The sequence below is a fragment of the Misgurnus anguillicaudatus genome, chromosome 8 (assembly GCF_027580225.2).
Source record: "Misgurnus anguillicaudatus chromosome 8, ASM2758022v2, whole genome shotgun sequence".
In the NCBI taxonomy this organism is placed as follows: domain Eukaryota; kingdom Metazoa; phylum Chordata; class Actinopteri; order Cypriniformes; family Cobitidae; genus Misgurnus; species Misgurnus anguillicaudatus.
This window is the reverse complement of record NC_073344.2, coordinates 13,513,254-13,533,272: the sequence shown is the minus strand read 5'-3', so window position 1 is coordinate 13,533,272 and position 20,019 is coordinate 13,513,254. Positions and strand designations below refer to the sequence as shown.

Sequence of the window (20,019 nt, the reverse complement as noted above, 5' to 3'; positions counted from 1 at the left end):
TTTGTAAAACAACAGTATGTCACGGTACGTGTAAACCGGATTGTGGAAAATAATAAGAGATGAACCCAAACGCAAGATGTATGAAAATATAACTATTTATTAAACTGAAACTAAAAACACCCACGAGGGGGTAAAAACAGAAGGAACAAAACAATGAGATGAAACACAAATAACTGGAACAGATACACGGGAACCATAACACTTGGATTTAACAAACATCAAACAACGCACGCACACCACACAGAGAACACAAGGGCATTATAAAGACACCACATCAATGGGGAACAGGTGAACATAATTAATCACTTAAGACATGGTTACATAAGGGAGTAGGGTAAAAGTGACAAGACACTGGGAATACGTGTTACACAGATATGATGTGAATACACACGTATTCCCACATAAAACACTGCTGCCCTGGTCCTGCCCTCTGGATAATAACCAAGGTCAGGCAAGACCATGACAGCCACAAAACACTGGGAACACGTGTCACACAGATATGATGTGAACACACGTGTTCCCACATACACACACTGCTGCCCTAACCTTGCCCACAGAACATAGACCTGATCTACACTAAGGTCTGGCAAGATCACGACAGCAACAAGACACCGAGAACATGTGGCAGCCACACACAGAATGTGATCCCACATGTCCCCACACAGAACATGATACTGCCACGGTCCTGTCAGATGCACTCAGACCTAATCTAGCACGGATGTCCGACAGGACCATGACAGTACCCCCCACTTAAAAGACGGATACAAGACGTCACAAACAAAAACAAACAAAAACATTAAACACGAGGAACAAAAGACTGCACAACAGAAGACAACCAAGACAACATTACAACAAACAACAAAGGTAAACAGACATACGTGACCAACGGATTGGGGTGATGTAACAAAAACAATATATGATGAAGGGGTGGTGGGGCAAAAACAGGGGAAACAAAATGTCCATGGGGAACAAAAGTCTTAAAGTCCTGCGGCTGAGAAGCCGCCTGGTGACGTGTCTCTGGCTGCGCCGGCGCGTGACGTGTCCCCGGCTGCGCCGGCTGGTGACGTGTCCCCGGCTGCGCCGGCTGGTGACGTGTCCCCGGCTGCGCCGGCTGGTGACGTGTCCCCGGCTGCGCCGGCGGATGACGTGTCCCCGGCTGCACCCGCGGATGACGTGTCTCCGGCTGCACCGGCGGATGACGTGTCTCCGGCTGCACCGGCGGATGACGTGTGTCCGGCTGCACCGGCGGATGACGTGTCTCCGGCTGCACCGGCGGATGACGTGTCTCCGGCTGCACCGGCGGATGACGTGTCTCCGGCTGCACCGGCGGATGACGTGTCTCTGGCTGCACCGGCGGATGACGGGTCTCCGGCTGCACCGGCGGATGACGGGTCTCCGGCTGCACCGGCGGATGACGTGTCTCCGGCTGCACCGGCGGATGACGGGTCTCCGGCTGAACCGGCGGATGACGGGTCTCCGGCTGCACCGGCGGATGACGGGTCTCCGGCTGCGCCGGTTCCGAAGCCCTCTTCGCCCTTCTCCTCCTCCCCCTCGACGCAGGGAGAGCAGGTCCGAGACTGGCCCCGGAAGTAGTCTCCAACACCGAGGAGACAGGAGTCGATCCCTCCAGCCGGATAGCCCCGGTTCTAATGGACCTCAAGCTGGCCTGTGTCTGGCGGGATCCAGCAGGTCCGGTTGGGCGCCGCCTGGCATAACCTTCGGGCCCGCATACGAGTGGGTCATAACACTCGGACCCCGACTCGTATGCGGGGCGGGATCTCCTTCCCCGTATCGCCAGGCGGCTGCCAGCAAACATCTCGCTGGGTTCTGTTGGGTGCGTGCGTTATGTCACGGTACGTGTAAACCGGATTGTGGAAAATAATAAGAGATGAACCCAAACGCAAGATGTATGAAAATATAACTATTTATTAAACTGAAACTAAAAACACCCACGAGGGGGTAAAAACAGAAGGAACAAAACAATGAGATGAAACACAAATAACTGGAACAGATACACGGGAACCATAAAACTTGGATTTCACAAACATCAAACAACGCACGCACACCACACAGAGAACACAAGGGCATTATAAAGACACCACATCAATGGGGAACAGGTGAACATAATTAATCACTTAAGACATGATTACATAAGGGAGTAGGGTAAAAGTGACAAGACACTGGGAATACGTGTTACACAGATATGATGTGAATACACACGTATTCCCACATAAAACACTGCTGCCCTGGTCCTGCCCTCTGGATAATAACCAAGGTCAGGCAAGACCATGACAGCCACAAAACACTGGGAACACGTGTCACACAGATATGATGTGAACACACGTGTTCCCACATACACACACTGCTGCCCTAACCTTGCCCACAGAACATAGACCTGATCTACACTAAGGTCTGGCAAGATCACGACAGCAACAAGACACCGAGAACATGTGGCAGCCACACACAGAATGTGATCCCACATGTCCCCACACAGAACATGATACTGCCACGGTCCTGTCAGATGCACTCAGACCTAATCTAGCACGGATGTCCGACAGGACCATGACACAGTAGGCGCGAAACTATCTGCACTAGAGCTGTAATGTCCGGAGCCCGACAGAATGCAGCCCGAACCCGAACGTACATTTAGATTGCCCGACATTATTTAAATGTGCACACACACACAGCTTTTACACAGCTTTTGTCAAGAATGAGAAATCTACACAGGTTTTAACATTATTTATTCATGACTAATAATCTACACGCCACTTGGAAGTTGAATCAAAGAAATAAAATAAGTCATCTGTAACATTGTAACATCTCATTCTAAATGGGCTTATGCAATACACTATAAATATGCCAATAAAATTATTATTTCTTAACGAATTAAATTAAGATAATACATTCTGAATTAAGATGGGAATTTGGCAATAACGAAATTAAGAGAAAGGCTTCGCGGGATTTGCGTACGCACTTCTCTCCATTACTGCCAACATTAGTCTATATCCTCTGTCTAAATTATGTATTTAAGACTCGATTCATATTTAGTTATACATTGAAAAACCTACTCACCAAGATTATGCTACATGTTTTTGATGAGGAAAATCATTAAATCCACTGGAAATGAATTCAGCGCGGTCCTGTGCTACTGATAATGCATCCAGCAGCATTGAACTTGACCGCTCATTTACCTCACAAAGCCGGAGCGCAAGCACGAGCCCGGTCCGAGCCCGTGTAAAATGTTACAAATCGGGTTCGGCAAGATCTTCAGTGTGTTTACCCGAGAGAGTTTGGTCTGCGCTGCAGAGAACGCGTGTATGGTATTTATTTTATTTTAGCTGTTTAGATGTTTGGTGTCTGGACTGGACATCGACTGTGTTTATTATTATAAAGCAATTCTGCACCAAGGTTTGCCATCATGCTTTTACACAGTGAACGAGAGTAACAGGTTATTATGTGACAGACAACTAGTCCAGTTCTCTTCAGTAGGCTACACAGCAGAGCTTCACCAAAAATGACAATATGTGGCCACGATCAGACTGCTGCACCTGTGCTCTCACTCTTTCTAAAAAGCCCCGCTGTGACATAAAGCGGTTTTACATTACAGACACTAAATATCTATGCAGACACTTAAATAAAGAATTGTAATACAATAGATTACCTTTATTTCTGAATATGGAAAAATTACAGACGTCTGAATTTTTGTGACCCTGTTGTTGCAGCCACAACACATCCGAAGTGTAAGGCGGTTACAAATGTAGCATTGTGAAGCATCCTACTCAATTCGTCCTTGGGAAGGAGTTTTTGTTAGATTTGTTTCTTTCTGCAAACGTTCTAAATCTGATTCAGGCTCAAACTGCAAGGCAATACCGATGCAATAGCCAACTAGAGGCAGTTTACAGAGACCATTTTGTTTGATTATCTGTACACGCATGAGAAGCAGAACCCCGATTATGGTAATGGACATTTCGAACGCTACAAGGATTGACCAATCACAATCGTTTAGAATCCCTGACCAATCAGAGTATACTTGCCGTTTGTGGGGGTGGGGCTTTGAAGAGACGCGCTGCAATCAAGCGTTTTAGAGAGAGATGTTGCAAATATCTATATTATGAGAAAAATAATGCGTTTTTTTAACTTTAATTCAAACAACAGATTTGTGGTAGACCACAACAATAAATATATAAACTTTTTTGTGGTCATTTAAGTGGCTCTTTAACATTGATGGACAGCTACATGACACACTGCAATACAGGTCATTTTCGATTTTGGATCTGTGTGGCTCTTTAACAAATGCAACCTTATAGTAAAATGCTACCCCAATCTTATACCATATGTATTTATTTAACTATGACTCTGTATTTATTTTTGTCATTATAGTACTTTATGCGTCAAGATGGTCAGATCTTTAATGCCATACTACATCACAACAGTGTTGTTGAATGCGTTATGATGTAATGGGTATTATTGTTACCTACAGTAGTATGTTTTGCCATCTTTCTCACTGCATTATGTTTTTTAGTTATACAGTAGCTGATTTCAGAAATAAATACTGGCATGATCACATGTGCGACGCCATAATATTACAATAAAAAGTGAATCAATAAACAATGCCTTATTTGCATAAAGAGCAGCAATAACTCATTCATCACTGTCTGATTTGCATATATAGATGATAGTTTTCAACCTTGTTAACTTAGTGAATGTAGAGTCAAGGTTACATCTGGCTTGAATGGAGTGAATTCTAATTAAGCTTGACACCCAGAAGAACGGTGAAGGTCAATGCTAGGACCAATTTGGCCATCTAGATAATGTAATGTACCAGTAAGACTCTCTAATGTCCTGATATTAATATACATTGTATCTTGCGTCAATAATTTCTGTGGACTTACAACAGAAATTTGTTCTCTTTGGTGGGCAGAAGTTCTTTTTAGGGATCATAGAGACTATTAAACAGTGACTATGACCTTCTGAATTTTCCAGCTCTTATCGAATACAACAGAAGTAAGATGGCACAAACAAAATGTGTATTATTCATACATCCATGTTTTTCCATACAGCTTGATGACACCAGCTCTTCAGAGGGAAGTACTATAGATATAAAGCCAGATGAAGAGGAAATGGCCGTGGTTGAAGTGGTGGAGGAATACTTGGACCCAGAGGCTTGCTGGACCGATGGTGAGCAATCCATTAGTGCTTGTTGGCATGTAACTATACACTTTCTTATATCCAATACATGCATTTTTGTATGAGGATCCAGTGGATTGCAAATTAAGATTCACGTGTGGTAATGTTTTTATCATGTGTAATGTTTTTCAGCCTGTGTGGCACGTTACAAGTGTTGTGATGTGCCCATCACTGAGGGCTGGGGGAAGTACTGGTGGTTTTTAAGGAAAACCTGCTACCTCATTGTTGAACACAACTGGTTTGAGACACTCATCATATTTATGATTCTGCTCAGCTCTGGAGCTCTGGTGAGATTACACACATATACACATATCACGCACAAACATACATACCTGTACTCTACAATCCAGAAAATGTCATATTATTTCATACTACATTTCTAAATACAAGTAAATATAAATACTGTATGCAGATGCCAAGAAAACTAATACAGCCCGAATATTTTGGAACAAGTTCAGTTTTTTTCTTGTTATACAACGTTTTAATGCATTACGTATGCACTCGAGCACTAGTGCTATTGGTGCAGGTGAATTTTAATGTGATTGAGGCTGCATTGCTTGCTGTGTGGTATATGATCTATGTAGGGAGCTAATGGCTATCACAATGTTGCACTATACTGGGCCCTGCATTTCAGCAGTCTGTCTTGGGCCTGCAGTATATCTTGTCTGGTTTTAGGGACCATAGCCAAATGCTTTAGAAAAGGCCCCACATGCAGAAGATATTGCCACCTCACTCAGTTACTTTTAGGGAGCGTCATCAAACTCCCATTGTTGTGGAAAAGTGAGCCAATACAAGTGGGGTTGAAAGTGAAGTAGCAGAAAAAGACCTGATAGTTCAAAGACAAATAGTTAATCCAAACATGAAAATGATTAATCAGTCATGGTATTTACAAGTAATTTTATATATATATATATATTAATTACGTTTTGAAGAATGTCTTGCCTACTGTTTTATATATAATTAAACTGAATGAAATCCAAAAGCATTATAAGAAATGGTTCATATGACTTAATATGCATTCAAATAGATTTTAAAGCTTTGAAAGAGCTTTGTACCCAAAAAATGCTATAAACCAAAAAATCCCTTTCTCTGTTTTTTCACAAAGGCATTTGAGGACGTGTACATTGAACAAAGGAAAACAATCCAGGTCGTTCTAGAATATGCAGACAGAGTCTTCACATACATCTTTATTCTGGAAATGTTACTGAAATGGGTGGCCTATGGGTTCGTCAAATACTTCACCAATGCATGGTGTTGGCTGGACTTCTTCATTGTGGATGTAAGTAACTTACATTAATATCTGTCATTTTACAGTTATTGTCCCTTGCCGTATCTTATACCAGTGGTTCCCAAACTTTTTCAGCGTGCGTCCCCCCTCGTGTATGGTGCATTCCTTCGCGGCCCCCCCAAAAAAATTTGTGACAAAAAACTGTTCTAAAACTCAACATTTTAACAACCCCCCCCCATTAAATTATACAAAAAAGTAGTGCGTTTGGTTAGTAGCCTTATTTTTTTTTAGGTTTAATTACACAGAATTCATGATAAATTAATGTATTTTATAAAATGTCATAAAAGTGGGGCCCCCCTGGCACCATCTTGCGGCCCCCAGTTTGAAAACCACTGTCTTATACTATGTAACTTGATGTAGTTTTAGAAAGATATTTTAACATAGACTGAATGATCTGTGGATATATGTGAACATTTTGTTAATCATTCCCTCCAGGATTTCATGATTTATTTGGGGGGTATTTTTGTGATCAAAATGACCCCCCCCCCCACCCAATTAGGATACCAATGCTTTTCTAATATTAAATTATTATTTAGAAGTTCTCTAAAATTAAGTAATTAAGTAATTTAGTCAGTGATATAATAAGCAAAATTAAAATATGAGAAATAAATACTCCTAAGATACAGATACACTGTTTGTTGTTTGAGTAACATAGACAGCTGTCACACAGTGGTTTTAAAAACTGGGTCGCCTGGATGATGTAAGGAAAATGTTATTAAAATAATGAGCCACTTCATAAATGTTTGATAAATGTTTGATATTAATAAGAACATATGATTAAATCCTATCGCCAACACTGAGAGAGGTGTGTCACGTAATCTTGTTTTTATTTCATAAAAACTCTTTAAAAAGTTTAAAAATGACTAAATTACAGTAATGCATAATAGCCACAATAGTCCAAAACAGCTTTTTCCCTAAACTGTGTCTTTACTTGTGCTTAACTATTATTCGTGTATGTGACCGTTCAAGTGCAAAGCCTGAAAGGAGAACAGTTCAGTCCTCGCGCGCTCGCGCTGACAGGCATGCGCACATGTTTGCTAACGCTGAGATTATAGTGGACAGATGCCTTTTTTGTGTCCCAAGTCCCAACAACTTAATATAAGGACTACAAAACAGTAAATTGAAATGCATTATGACATTGCTTCACCCAGTTTTTGGCATTTATGTGAGAGCAGGTCTGCCACCCAGGACCTTTCACCTATGTATCCTCATGAAAATAATGCATTATACTAGCTTACAGTTAAAAACTTGAGAATTAAAAAAGAGATAATGTGCTCAGGAGATTGTGATTGACTGTTAACTGGAGTGCAGTGTGCTGGAGAGAGATTGTTCATGTGCGATAGTTAAATAAAGCCAGAAAAGTTGCTTACTCTATATGATGACAGAATATTAGATCATTTTCTAAAAACAATTATGAAACCTTTTTAATTTTTGTGATTATTTTGTGATGAAATTATGCAGGATCGCAAAATAATGCGACATTTTATTGATTTTTGCGCTATGTTTCACAATAAAAACTGGAGGGACTGGTTAAAGGGATAGTTCGGCCAAAAACGATATTAAACCCATGATTTACTCACCCCCAAGCTGTCCGAGTTGCATATGTCCATCGTTTTTCAGACAAACACATTTTCGGATATTTTAGAAAATATTTTAGATATTTCTGTTCATTAAATGTAATGTTGCGGGGTCCAGCAATAGTCCACGACCTTCAAGTCCAAAAAAGTGCGTCCATCCTTCACAAATTAAATCCAAACGGCTCCAGGATGATAAACAAAGGTCTTCTGTGGGTAATCCGTGCGGTGTTGTTGTAGAAATATCCATATTTAAAATGTTATTAACTTTATAAACTAGCCTCCGGTAGCGCCGCCATCCTAGACTCAGGAGAGAGGATTAGCGTAGTGTACGCACTTTTCTTAGTGACGTATGACAAATTCGGAGGGCGGGGGCACAGAGCAGCAGCAGAGAAACTCTGTACGCTGCGTAAGCTCTCATCCTGAATGCGCATCACTCCAAAATGGCGGCGCTACCGGAAGCCAGTCTACAAAGTCAACAACACTTTAAACATGGATATTTCTACAACAACACCGCACGGATTACCCACAGAAGACCTTTGTTTATCATCCTGGAGCCGTTTGGATTTAATTTGTGAAGGATGGACGCACTTTTTTGGACTTGAAGGTCGTGGACTATTGCTGGACCCCGCAACATTACATTTAATGAACAGAAATATCTAAAATATTTTCTAAAATATCCGAAAATGTGTTTGTCTGAAAAACGATGGACATATGCAACTCGGACAGCTTGGGGGTGAGTAAATCATGGGTTTAATATCGTTTTTGGCCGAACTATCCCTTTAATGTCATTATGTGCTTTAACTATATAACATTTTTAGCTGATCAATGATGTTATCTGTTATATCAAAGTAAAACATGTTCTTTTATTCCTAATGGTCTGTTCTCATGTCAGTCATAAAACCAGAAGATATCTTAATTCATAGAATGCTTTTTTCAGTGTTATGTTTTTAAGTGAGTGAGGCAATGCCAAAGTAGTTTTATCTATTTGTATACATTTTATAGAAATTAACTGGAAAAACAGACATTACAGAAGAACAGAAATAGACAAAATATCGGTATTGGTCTTTTAAATTTATAGTATTCAAATTTTACTTAATTTAATTTTATAATGTTTAAACTGTTAATTTTTATTTTCAACAATTAAAGTTTGTACTGTCAGGTTGCTTTTGAAACTTTTGATAAAATTGAAATTTAAAATGAAAATGTAATTTCATTATTTTTTGCAAAGATAAATAACAAAATATGTTTGCAGTTACATATAAACAAGATCACAGTCACGTATATTTACTAAAAACAAGTGTAACACAAACATCTATCTTGTTCTGTTGTGTTACTTTTGACCCACCTGTGTGTTACTTTCGTCCCTGCTGACAGGATCAAAAGTAACAATGCGCTACTTATGTATAAAGTGAAATTGTACTCGTTTTACATTTCTTCAAAATTTCACCTGGTATGGATAGACCACATTTGTGTTACTGACCACAGCAAAAATATATCTCTGTGTAAAACATTATCTTTTAAAATTATGTTTTTCTGAAAATTTTACTTTCCCCTAATTTGAAGAATGATTTTATATGATTTTATACTAAATTTAATATGAAACCAGAATTAAATTCCAAGATAAACATCCAATGACTACATTGAGAGACAACATTACTTTTTGTAGCCACATTATTTACCTTACCTCTCTTTTTATTTATATTAGCAACTTTAAACTTTCACATATGTAGATAAAGTGCTCTTTTTATTGTTTATCTCCTAGTTGATTGACTGGTAATAGTAACAGTAATATTAGTTGTTTAGTAATACAAAAATTGTAATGCTTTTTATGAACTTTTATTGATTTCATATCCAGGAACTGTTCATTATTTTACATCCTAGGAGTTTTGCCAAATCAAAACAGAGGTTTTTGAAAAATATGGATAGATAGAAAAGATACAAAAGCAAAAACAGCCTGATTATTCAAAAGATGGTAAAGGTAGTCATAAAAAACATGACGCTCGAAACTTTAACTAATATTAAATATTAATTGACTAATAATAAGGAAAAACGTTAAATGTTAATTTGGTAACACTTTACAACAATATTGTATTTGTTAACAATTAGTTAATGCATTATCTAACATGAACTTGATCTTAGTTCATGTTATTTTTAGCATTTACTAATATATTATTAAATCAAACTTTTCAAATTTTAACTTAATGCACCATGCACTCTCTGTAACTATATTGACATTAAGTAACATTAATAAGAATTAATAAATGCTAAAAAACATATTTGTTTATACATTTTTCATGTTAGTTCATGCATTTGCTAATGTTTACTAATATAACCTTATTATAAAGTGTTACCGTTAATTTTTATTAGAGATAGACCGATATATCGGCTGTTGATGAAACAAGATTCAATATCTCTTCTATAAGGGCTAAGGCTGATGAAACAAAAAATCGGTATCGGCACTGAAAAATCCATATCGGTCGATCCCTAATTTTTATTTTAAAAAATGTTGCTAGGTAAATTACCACACTTAATATCTTGTATGTTGCCATATTGTACAAATACCCATAATACTAGATCAACAGATACAGAGATAGAGAGATCTGAATTTTCTAATTATGCCCCATACTGTATGTGTATCTACCATTTCTTGCTTTATTCAAAAACATTTTAAAGTTTATTTTTATTGAACATATTTTAATAGCTGATTAGAATTTGTATTGCTTTTTAAATTTGATTCATTGGATTATAGTTCTTGTTTTTATTGTTGTGTCTTGTGTTGCCTATCTTGACCAGGATTCCCTTATAGAAGAGATATTGAATCTCAATGTGACTATAAATGCAGTAACTAAATAAATATAATAAATAAACTTAAGAAAAAAATGTAATGACAAGTATACAAAATAGCACTTTAATGCTTTAAAACAATTTAAAGGATTTTACCTATATATTTCAAATGCCGAGTGTTTACTGATGTATGTGGTTGAAATTCCTAAGAAACGTTTTTTTTCCCGATTGATAGTTTATTGTCCCTGACAGGTACTGTAACCTTGTCTCTCTTTAGTGCTGGTGGACACAGAGTGCCATAAGAGGGCCAAGAAATAAGGGGCCAGGGTAAGGTCTCTGTCAGGACTCTCTTGTTTTTTTACAGGAGTTCCTCTCTCTTTCTGCCTCCTTACTCTCCCAAACCGCCCTGTTACCCCAATGACTTTCAAATGGTCTTGTGTGTACCGTACAGTTTGCGGTTGGTGTTTGTACAGTATATATTGTGCGTATTTTGTGTATACAAAGTACAGTGAATGTGCTTGTACATTTGTGCACACCTCTTCTCTAAATGTGTCCCTTCACCTCTGTTTTTGGATTTCTCTTTTTGCAACTATCTCAACCACAAGTTTCCTTCCAGGTTTGCTGTAAGCTGCTTTCCAAGTCTCTTCTGCCTGCCATATCAAAATTGAATCACATACATAGATTAAAAAGAGGGTCGCCCAAAATACCTATACATCTGACTGGATAACCCCATCATGTTTAACCTTTATCTCTTTCCTTCTTTCTCTCTCACTGTTTTTGAATACACATATGTGCATACATACATAAGCGTACGTTTGTATATGTATGTATATATGTGTTTACTGCCTCTTCAGCTCAGTGTCAACATAGGCTTTCTCTCTCTCTCCTCTTTGACTCTAACACTTTGGCCCATCTCTCTCTCTCTCTCTTCCTCCCTTGCTCTTTCTCTCTTTGTATAGGTGTCTATAGTCAGCCTTATAGCTAATGCGCTGGGCTACTCAGACTTGGGCCCCATAAAGTCCCTGAGAACTTTGAGGGCTCTCAGGCCACTGAGAGCTTTGTCCCGGTTTGAGGGCATGAGGGTAAGATCCAGGGCTGCCCCATGCATGCCAGTCACTCTGTGAGAACACGACTGCATGCTGTAAACCACCATTGTGCAGAAAGCAAAACCACAGCTACAGAGGAATTAGCAAATCTGTCAGGATTCTTGAAATACAGATCACTTTGTATTGGCCAAGCTTACTTTTCCAGTGCATGTGTTACAGAAATATACGCATGGAAAACTTCAACATTGCGTCATGATGCAGCTGAATTTTTACGATTTCTCTTCAGTTTAGATTTCTGATATATACAAATAATCTTATAGCAACTTTTGGGGAAACTTATGGTTTTAGAAAAAGATGAGATAAAACATCAGGGGTTATTATGTGAAGCTGCCTCATCACAACCTTTAATTTGTTTTATGTTTTTTGAAATTAGTGCCATTCATGCAACAACATTAATTGAAGGCCTGTTTGTGATCTTTCAAGGGTCTAAATGCCTTCACTGGTTCTCTTAAAGTATTTTTTAAAGTATTCTTTCTTCAGCCTAAATCTCACTTTCCATGCTCTGTTTTCACCATGCATCTTTTCTGCATCTCAACATTTATCCACTAATTCTTACATCCCTTCTCCACATACTAACCTAATCCAGAATATTACCAAATAATGAAAATCATTTACAATAGCCTTTTTTGGTCCTTTTGATCATCATTAATTTTCTTAAGTTCTGTTTTAGCCAATAGAATGTGAGCTCATAGAGCAAAACATTTGCTTTTCTTTGAGTTTGAAGATTTTAATGAAATAACAGAAGTCAACTTGGGCAGGCTTTGAGACAGCATTTGTTTTTGTCTGGAGCTTTCTGTGTCTTTTTCAAGATGTTTTTGTTAAGCAAAAATTAGTGACTGATACATCAGCAGACCATGCGCTCCAAAAAATGCTGGTTTTTTTTTAACCCAGCATTTCCAGACAGCAGACGACTCCGTGCCGGATCTGCACTGGAGCTGCTGAGTTTGGTGCAGATCCGACTCAAAGTCATCTGCTGTCTGGGTTGGGTCAGAAAGGGACAAACTCAGTGCATTGGATTGTAATTTAACCTATCCTGGGGTGCGTTTCCCGAAAACATTGTTAGCCAACTACGGTCTCAAGTACCATCACAGCAAAATCACCAGTGTTAAATCTACACTACTGGTGTTTATATGGGTACCACCAGACCTGGAGTACCCTAGTCTCGCGTAGCCAGACCTTCAATACTAAGCCCGCCCACGAGCTGTTTGACCGACATGTCAAACAACCAATCACAGTTTGTTTCATCTAGCGTCACGTTTCGGACTCCCCACAATAACAAGCCGGCTGGCAACAAGTCAGTTATTGAAATAACCAGCCGCAACCAAATAGTATCTAAATAAACAACATAACTCACCATAGGACAACGTTGTGCACTTCATCAACAGCCACACCAATGAGACGATCCTGTTAAACATCTGTTTGAAGCATATCTCTCCACTTTTAAACACATACAAGCAATTCAGGAGAACCAAACTTTTTGACTCCACTAACTGCCTTAAAGAAAACTCTTGGACGTCTTTTAGAGAGTCGATGCCGCGAACTTTGCATATTTTTGAGAATCCAATGTTTAGCTGATCATGATAACTGCTCATTATTATCCACGTGAACACGACTGATTCTCTTCCTCAATGGAACGTCAGAGCTTTGTTTTCCAGGGACCGAAACTAATGGCGACACTCGCGTCTACTGGAAATCCGTTTTTTTCCAACCAATCAAAGACGACTTTAACATTCTCACAGGGTTTCCAGAAAAGTGTACGAAAAACATCAGACGTTCAGCCAACAGTTTGTGGGCGTGACGTCTGAGGCTGAGAATAGGAGTACCCATACACCAGGAGTGTACATTTAATACTTGTGATTTTGCTGTGATCGTTTCAGCATAGTTCACAGATGCGGATATTCGCAAACTGCATCACAAAGTTGTGTAACCTGTCGTTAGAAGCATAGTTCCTTGTTATTATAATATGTAGACTTACGTTGATCATGATTTTGAACAAAATAAGCAAAAAACATGTAGTATATTCTTTAGCCATCATTCATCATTATATATATATATATATATATATTATGTCTTTATGTTTGTAAACAGAATTAAAGCGCTGCATTTGAAAACTGTGCATGTGCACAGTCCTATGAGCTTTAAGACCCTGGGGAAATCCCTGGGAGGAGTGACGTAAGAGGGAACTTGCGCATAAATTAAATATCTTGAAAATAAACAACATAAAAAAGGTTTCAGCAGTAACAACATAAACAAGCGGCTGCCGTGGTCCGCACGTGACTTCCGGTAAATTCCGCTAAGAATAAATAACAACAAGGTTCTTTAAACATAGTTTATTTATATAACAAGCAAAAAACAACACATAAATTACCTAGGAAACCAAAACATTTGTTATTTTCGACGAGGCATTTGTTCAAGAGATCAGTTTAGCAACTAAAAAACAAAAAAAAACTCAACCGGAAGTAAAGTTCGGATCCTGACGTGTATCGCGTCACCGCACGTGCGTCCGATGATACCGTCTCACTGAAAAAAATGATTCATTGAATTTAATAATTTTTTTTAAGGTAAGTGGTTGCAATCAATTTATTTAAGCTACATTTAAACAAAAGTTTTATATTTTATTTTACGTTACTAATCTTTTTTGTTTAAATGTAGCTTAAATAAATTGATTGCAACCACTTACCTTAAAAAAATTAAATTCAATGAATAATTTTTTTCAGTGTACAACTAAATCACAATAACAATATCTTCCGATGCAATATATGTTATTTACAGCAATAATCTGACATTAAACAGATTAATTAGTACTCTTCCTCCCACGTGACATCATCAACTATGTTGTTAAACAAACATGGTTTAAACAACGAATGTGCGACAAAGCTACTATGCTTTCGGGAAACAGTCGTGACAAGGTAGTTCATTTCTCCAACTATGCATCGGACTATGTTGGTTCAGCGAAGAGTTACGTCGTTATTCGAGAAACACACCCCTGGGTTGTTTTAACCCATTGTTTATAAAATATTAACACTTTCTGGGTTAATTTAATTCAATGGCTGGGTTTGTCCTTTTTATTGTGTAGTACGCTGATCACTTTATATATTGGAACACAATTAAATTTGCATCAACATTTCTTACAACTATGAAAAGCAACTATGCATATCATAGTTTAATCTTTGTTCTTTGTGTTCATCTGTTTCACCTGCTCTTTAACAGTGCTCATCATGTCGAAAGCATGTTTTTTACAATGTTAGCAAGAAGCCATGCTCAGCACTATGTTGAAAGAAACTCCTTATGCTTGTGTGTTGAAGAGAACTAAACTATAACCAATCAAAGCTATTTTTATTTAAAAAATTAAATAAAATACATCAATTGCATAAATACATATTTTTCAAAATTGTAATTGCATCGATGAGGATACTGATTTGTGTTAGATTGTTCAGGTTGTAAATTGAGGAATAATAATGAGTTAGTAAGATTGTTTACATGGTTAATGGGCATGGCTTCTGCTCAAACCCTGCATGCGCTCTAACTTGCTTACCATATCTGAACCTCAATCAATTAGACAGTGTGCTGACATCACCGCTTTTGTGTGTACTGTGAGTGAGAGGGGATTGGGAGGGCATGAAACTTTCTCCCTGTCTCACTTTATATTTTAACCACAGTAAGTGGGATTGTTCTTCTAATATATGGCTACTTTTGTAACACTAAGCAATGTACTGGTATGGATTTTTTTTAAACCTATATTTAGTTGACAATTTTTGGTCTGATTTAAAAAAAAAAATGTTTACTGACACATCAAAGGTGGGAATGGTCTACAAATCTAATTCAGATTTTCTGGAAGCTGCCATTGTTCTGCTTTTGCTTGTTTCTCATAGCTTTATAGACCACTGTGAAATTGCTGTCCGTTCATATACAGTATATAGATTAAAAAATAAATGAAAATATTCTTTAAATTTTACTTGAGGCTTTATATGAATCATTTTTATCAATATGTGTGAATGGGGAACAATAAGGAAATAAGGTATTGAGAAAGTCGTGAGAAGCAGAGCATGAGATATCCGGTGTTTAACTCGCAAACAAAAAAAGCAAATATCTACAAAATCTGCCCATGTGTTACATAATGTCCCATTCCAGTTCAGAATTTAGTAGTAAAGATACAGAATGCGCTTTATTGCATTTGGTCTCTATAATCATTCCCACTTAGATGTTCACTTTGTAGTTACGGATTAATTGATATTTAAAATTTTGTATCACGCCTTAATAGTATGCATAAATCCATACCAGTTTACAGCATCCTAGTGTTGTCATCTTTATAATATGTATTTATATATTTATCTCCATGCTCTTTTCTTAATCTAGTAGCTAATATTCTGTGTTTTTACACACTTTAATTATTTATTTTATTTATGCATTTGGCAGACGCTTTTATCCAAAGCGACTTACAGTGCATTACAAGCTATACATTTTTATCAGTACTTCTGTTCCCTGGGTTTGAACCCATGACCTTTTGTGCTGCAGACGCAATGCTCTGCCACTGAGCTATACAGGAACACACTTTAAAGGGATGGTTCACCAAAAAAAGTCATGATTTACTCACTCTTGTGTTGTTGCAAACCTGCAAAGGAAGATATTTTGAGGAATGTTTGTAATTAGACCAATCAGAGGCCCCATTGACTTCCATAGTATTTTTTTTTCCTAATATCAATGGGGCCTCTGATCTGTTTGGTTACAAACATTCCTTAAAATATCTTCCTTTGTGTTCATCAGAACACAGACATTTGGGTCAATGAAGTGACGTCAATTATTTTGTGTCCTTATGGTTCAATTAAATGTGAGGGTTAGAATTTCAAATTAAATTTGCATATTACTTGCATAAATTATTTTGAGGACCAAGTCTAACATTTCTGGTTTTATTTCATTTTGACTGAATAATTACACTGTAAAATACATGCTGCCTTAAAATTTTTTGTTGAATCAACTCGGATTTACAAGTCATTTCAACTTACTATTATTTATCTTGAATAGAGATGAGTTGTTATAACTACAGGTGAGTTGTTATAACTTATAAAATTGAGTTGACTTTTCTCAACTATATTTTTATAATTTTATAATCTCTGTTGACATGACTTGTAAATCTGAGTTGATTTAACAAAAAATTTAAGGCAGCAAAGTATTTTTTACAGTGTAGGGAATAATTGAAAAAAGGCCAATGTGGTGTAACCAGTCTGTGTCAATTGGTGTAACTAGTTTTTTTTTAATAAAAATATAAATATATTCATTAAAAATGTGGAATAAAATATAATCATCTTTAGTGTAATATGATTTTCTTAAATACATGTTTACATCATTTGTCAAAGCTGTTTTCAGCATATGTCAGGACAAATATTACAAAAACGCATTAAAATTTACATTTAGAAATAACTAATAAAATTATATTTTTAAATTATTTTTTATGATTACGCTTACATGCCATCAAGGTGGATAAAATATTATTTCTCATTCTTTGGCGAAGTGGCGGTTACACCATATGACATTTTCAGGTCCATTCAGTCTTAACTTTCATAAAAATGGTGCAAATGTAATTTTTTATTGCATAAAATTAACATAAATACACTTTTCATTGAAATAAACTCGATGTGTGCTTTTAAAACAAGTTTTTTAAAAAGATTTTTGAATTTCTTATCTTGCCAAACTTGACATCTTGTTTTTGTCACTGACCCTTATACAGGTTTGTACCAACATGAGAGTAAGTAAATGATGAGTGAATTTATATTTTTTGGGTGAACTATCCCTTTAATATATTAGATATACTTTACATATTATGATACTTATTTAACTTACATAGATATGATCATCAAACAATTGCCATATCTTGTACATACCTAAACTGTTAAAGAGATTAAAAGTACCCGGCAAGTACCAAGAGGAAAAAAGTTCACCTTCATGACAAAATGATCTGATACCTTCTGAAGTCTAGAATTGAACTGATTATAAAAGAGCTTGGAGATATGCACATTAAATGTTAAGATCTAAACAACAGAATAGTGTTTTTGTTAACAGTCGCCTAGTATTACACACCATCAATCAATGCCCGTTTCCCCAATCTGTTTATCTGTAGGTTGTCGTGAATGCTCTGGTAGGTGCCATTCCCTCCATTATGAACGTGCTATTGGTGTGTTTGATCTTCTGGCTGATCTTCAGCATTATGGGTGTCAACCTGTTCGCTGGGAAGTACTACTACTGCTTCAATGAGACCTCAGGGGAGAACTTTCTACCCGACGTCGTCGACAACAAGACAGAATGCTTTGCGTTGATCAATGCAAATTACTCAGAAGTTCGTTGGAAAAACGTGAAGATTAATTTCGACAACGTGGGTGCAGGTTACCTGGCGCTTCTGCAAGTGGTGCGTAATTTTAACTTTCACCATTTGTGAGTTGTTTGAATGTATAAACGTATTGTTCTCAAGCATGTAGAGCAAGGATTTGTAATTCTGCAATTCTGATTTTCTCTGTGTGACCTAGGCTACATTCAAAGGGTGGATGGACATCATGTACGCTGCTGTGGATTCTAGAAAGGTATGAATGTTTTTATAGTTTAACAGTTCGTTTTTAACATATTTATGTAGTTGATGTCATAACAATGTGCAGAAGTAAAAAATATTCAATCACCTGTTGTTTATTGCTATTTACAGGTCGAGAGCCAGCCGATCTATGAGGACAACATCTATATGTATATATATTTTGTCATCTTCATTATCTTCGGCTCCTTCTTCACCCTGAATCTCTTCATTGGTGTCATCATTGACAACTTTAATCAACAGAAGAAAAAGATAAGTTTCAATATGATACAGACATTCTTCTCTTTGTCCTGTATTTCTTTCAAATTCTCACCTTTTACCACAAATTTTAGTATTAAAGAATTTAAGACTATATAAGACAGGTGGGTGACAGTTGATCCATTTGTGTGTTTATTTACATGCACCGTAACGCTGTGAACTGTACCGTAATGGTTAACATTAATCTCAATATTGTAATAGTTTCGCTATAAAATATATTTGAAAAGGTCTTTTGGAGTGTCTCTTTGGTGTCTTCAAAAGTTTTTTATATAATAATATTGATTAATTGCAGGTCACTTTGCATACGTAATATACATACTGGTGCTGAACTCATTTTCTATATCTCTGATTGATTTTATCCAACAAGGACCAAGATGAGATCAAACATGATAGCCATTTTACTTTAGGTATCTAATTTTTGAGCTAGTGATTTAAAAGATACAGGTTTTGGGCCCTATTTTAACGATCTAAGCGCATGGTCTGAAGCGCAAGGTGCATGGTCTTAATGGGCGTGTCCGAATCCACTTTTGCTAATTTAACGATGGGAAAAATGGTTTGTGCACCGAGCGCACGGTCGAAAAGGGTTGTTCCTATTCTTTTTATGAGTAATGGGAGGGTTTTGGGCGTAACGTGCAATAAACCAATGAAAGTCTCAGCTCTCATCCCCTTTAAAAGCCACTTGCGCTGGCGCTATGTCTAATCCCTATTTAGATGACGGACTTTGTAAACTGCAAACACAAGAGAAAGATCCGCCCACCAAAAAGCTCCCTGCTTATATATTTATTTGATCCTGCACCCATATTTAATTTGGATGTGCGTGATTCTATCGTTTTGCCTTTTGGGACTTTGTAAACTGAAAAACTAAGCGGAGGAAGAGGACCATCAGTTTAAGAATAATGTTAAATAATTGTGTTGTTTTTCACTTGTATTGAAATTGTTATTTTTTTATTAAAACCTTTAAAACCCGTTTTCTTTTAATCATGGAAGTAAAAATAGCAGGCTTTTAATTGCTGTAAATGTATGGCTATCCAATATCATAAAACATTTATTTACAAGTATGTAAGAAAAGGTTTGTACTCTAAAAAATACTTTATTTGTAACAAACAGGGATTTACAAACGTGCGGAGAGCCGTTTCAGCACCTGGACAGCGCCATGACTTTTTTTTAAAAAGCATTACTTAAAAATGTTTCTCATCTCACCATATCCACAGGTACAGAGTCATCATATACAATAAATCCGTGATG

At 37.2% G+C, this 20,019-nt stretch overlaps 1 protein-coding gene across 6 annotated transcripts in view; it reads left to right on the top strand.

Moving 5' to 3' along the window:
* Positions 1 to 20,019, top strand: part of scn8ab (sodium channel, voltage gated, type VIII, alpha subunit b) — a 71,755-nt gene that overhangs the window by 45,038 nt on the left and 6,698 nt on the right. For 4 of the 6 annotated variants that reach the window (XM_073870334.1, XM_073870332.1, XM_073870330.1 and 1 more), the window contains exons 18-24: positions 5,061 to 5,178; positions 5,320 to 5,474; positions 6,293 to 6,466; positions 11,796 to 11,918; positions 18,058 to 18,342; positions 18,461 to 18,514; positions 18,631 to 18,768. In XM_073870334.1, coding sequence (XP_073726435.1) covers positions 5,061 to 5,178; positions 5,320 to 5,474; positions 6,293 to 6,466; positions 11,796 to 11,918; positions 18,058 to 18,342; positions 18,461 to 18,514; positions 18,631 to 18,768 — 1,047 coding nt within the window. The remainder of the gene's footprint in view (positions 1 to 5,060; positions 5,179 to 5,319; positions 5,475 to 6,292; positions 6,467 to 11,795; positions 11,919 to 18,057; positions 18,343 to 18,460; positions 18,515 to 18,630; positions 18,769 to 20,019) is intronic. The other 2 variants (XM_073870335.1, XM_073870333.1) reach the window with 1 other exon arrangement.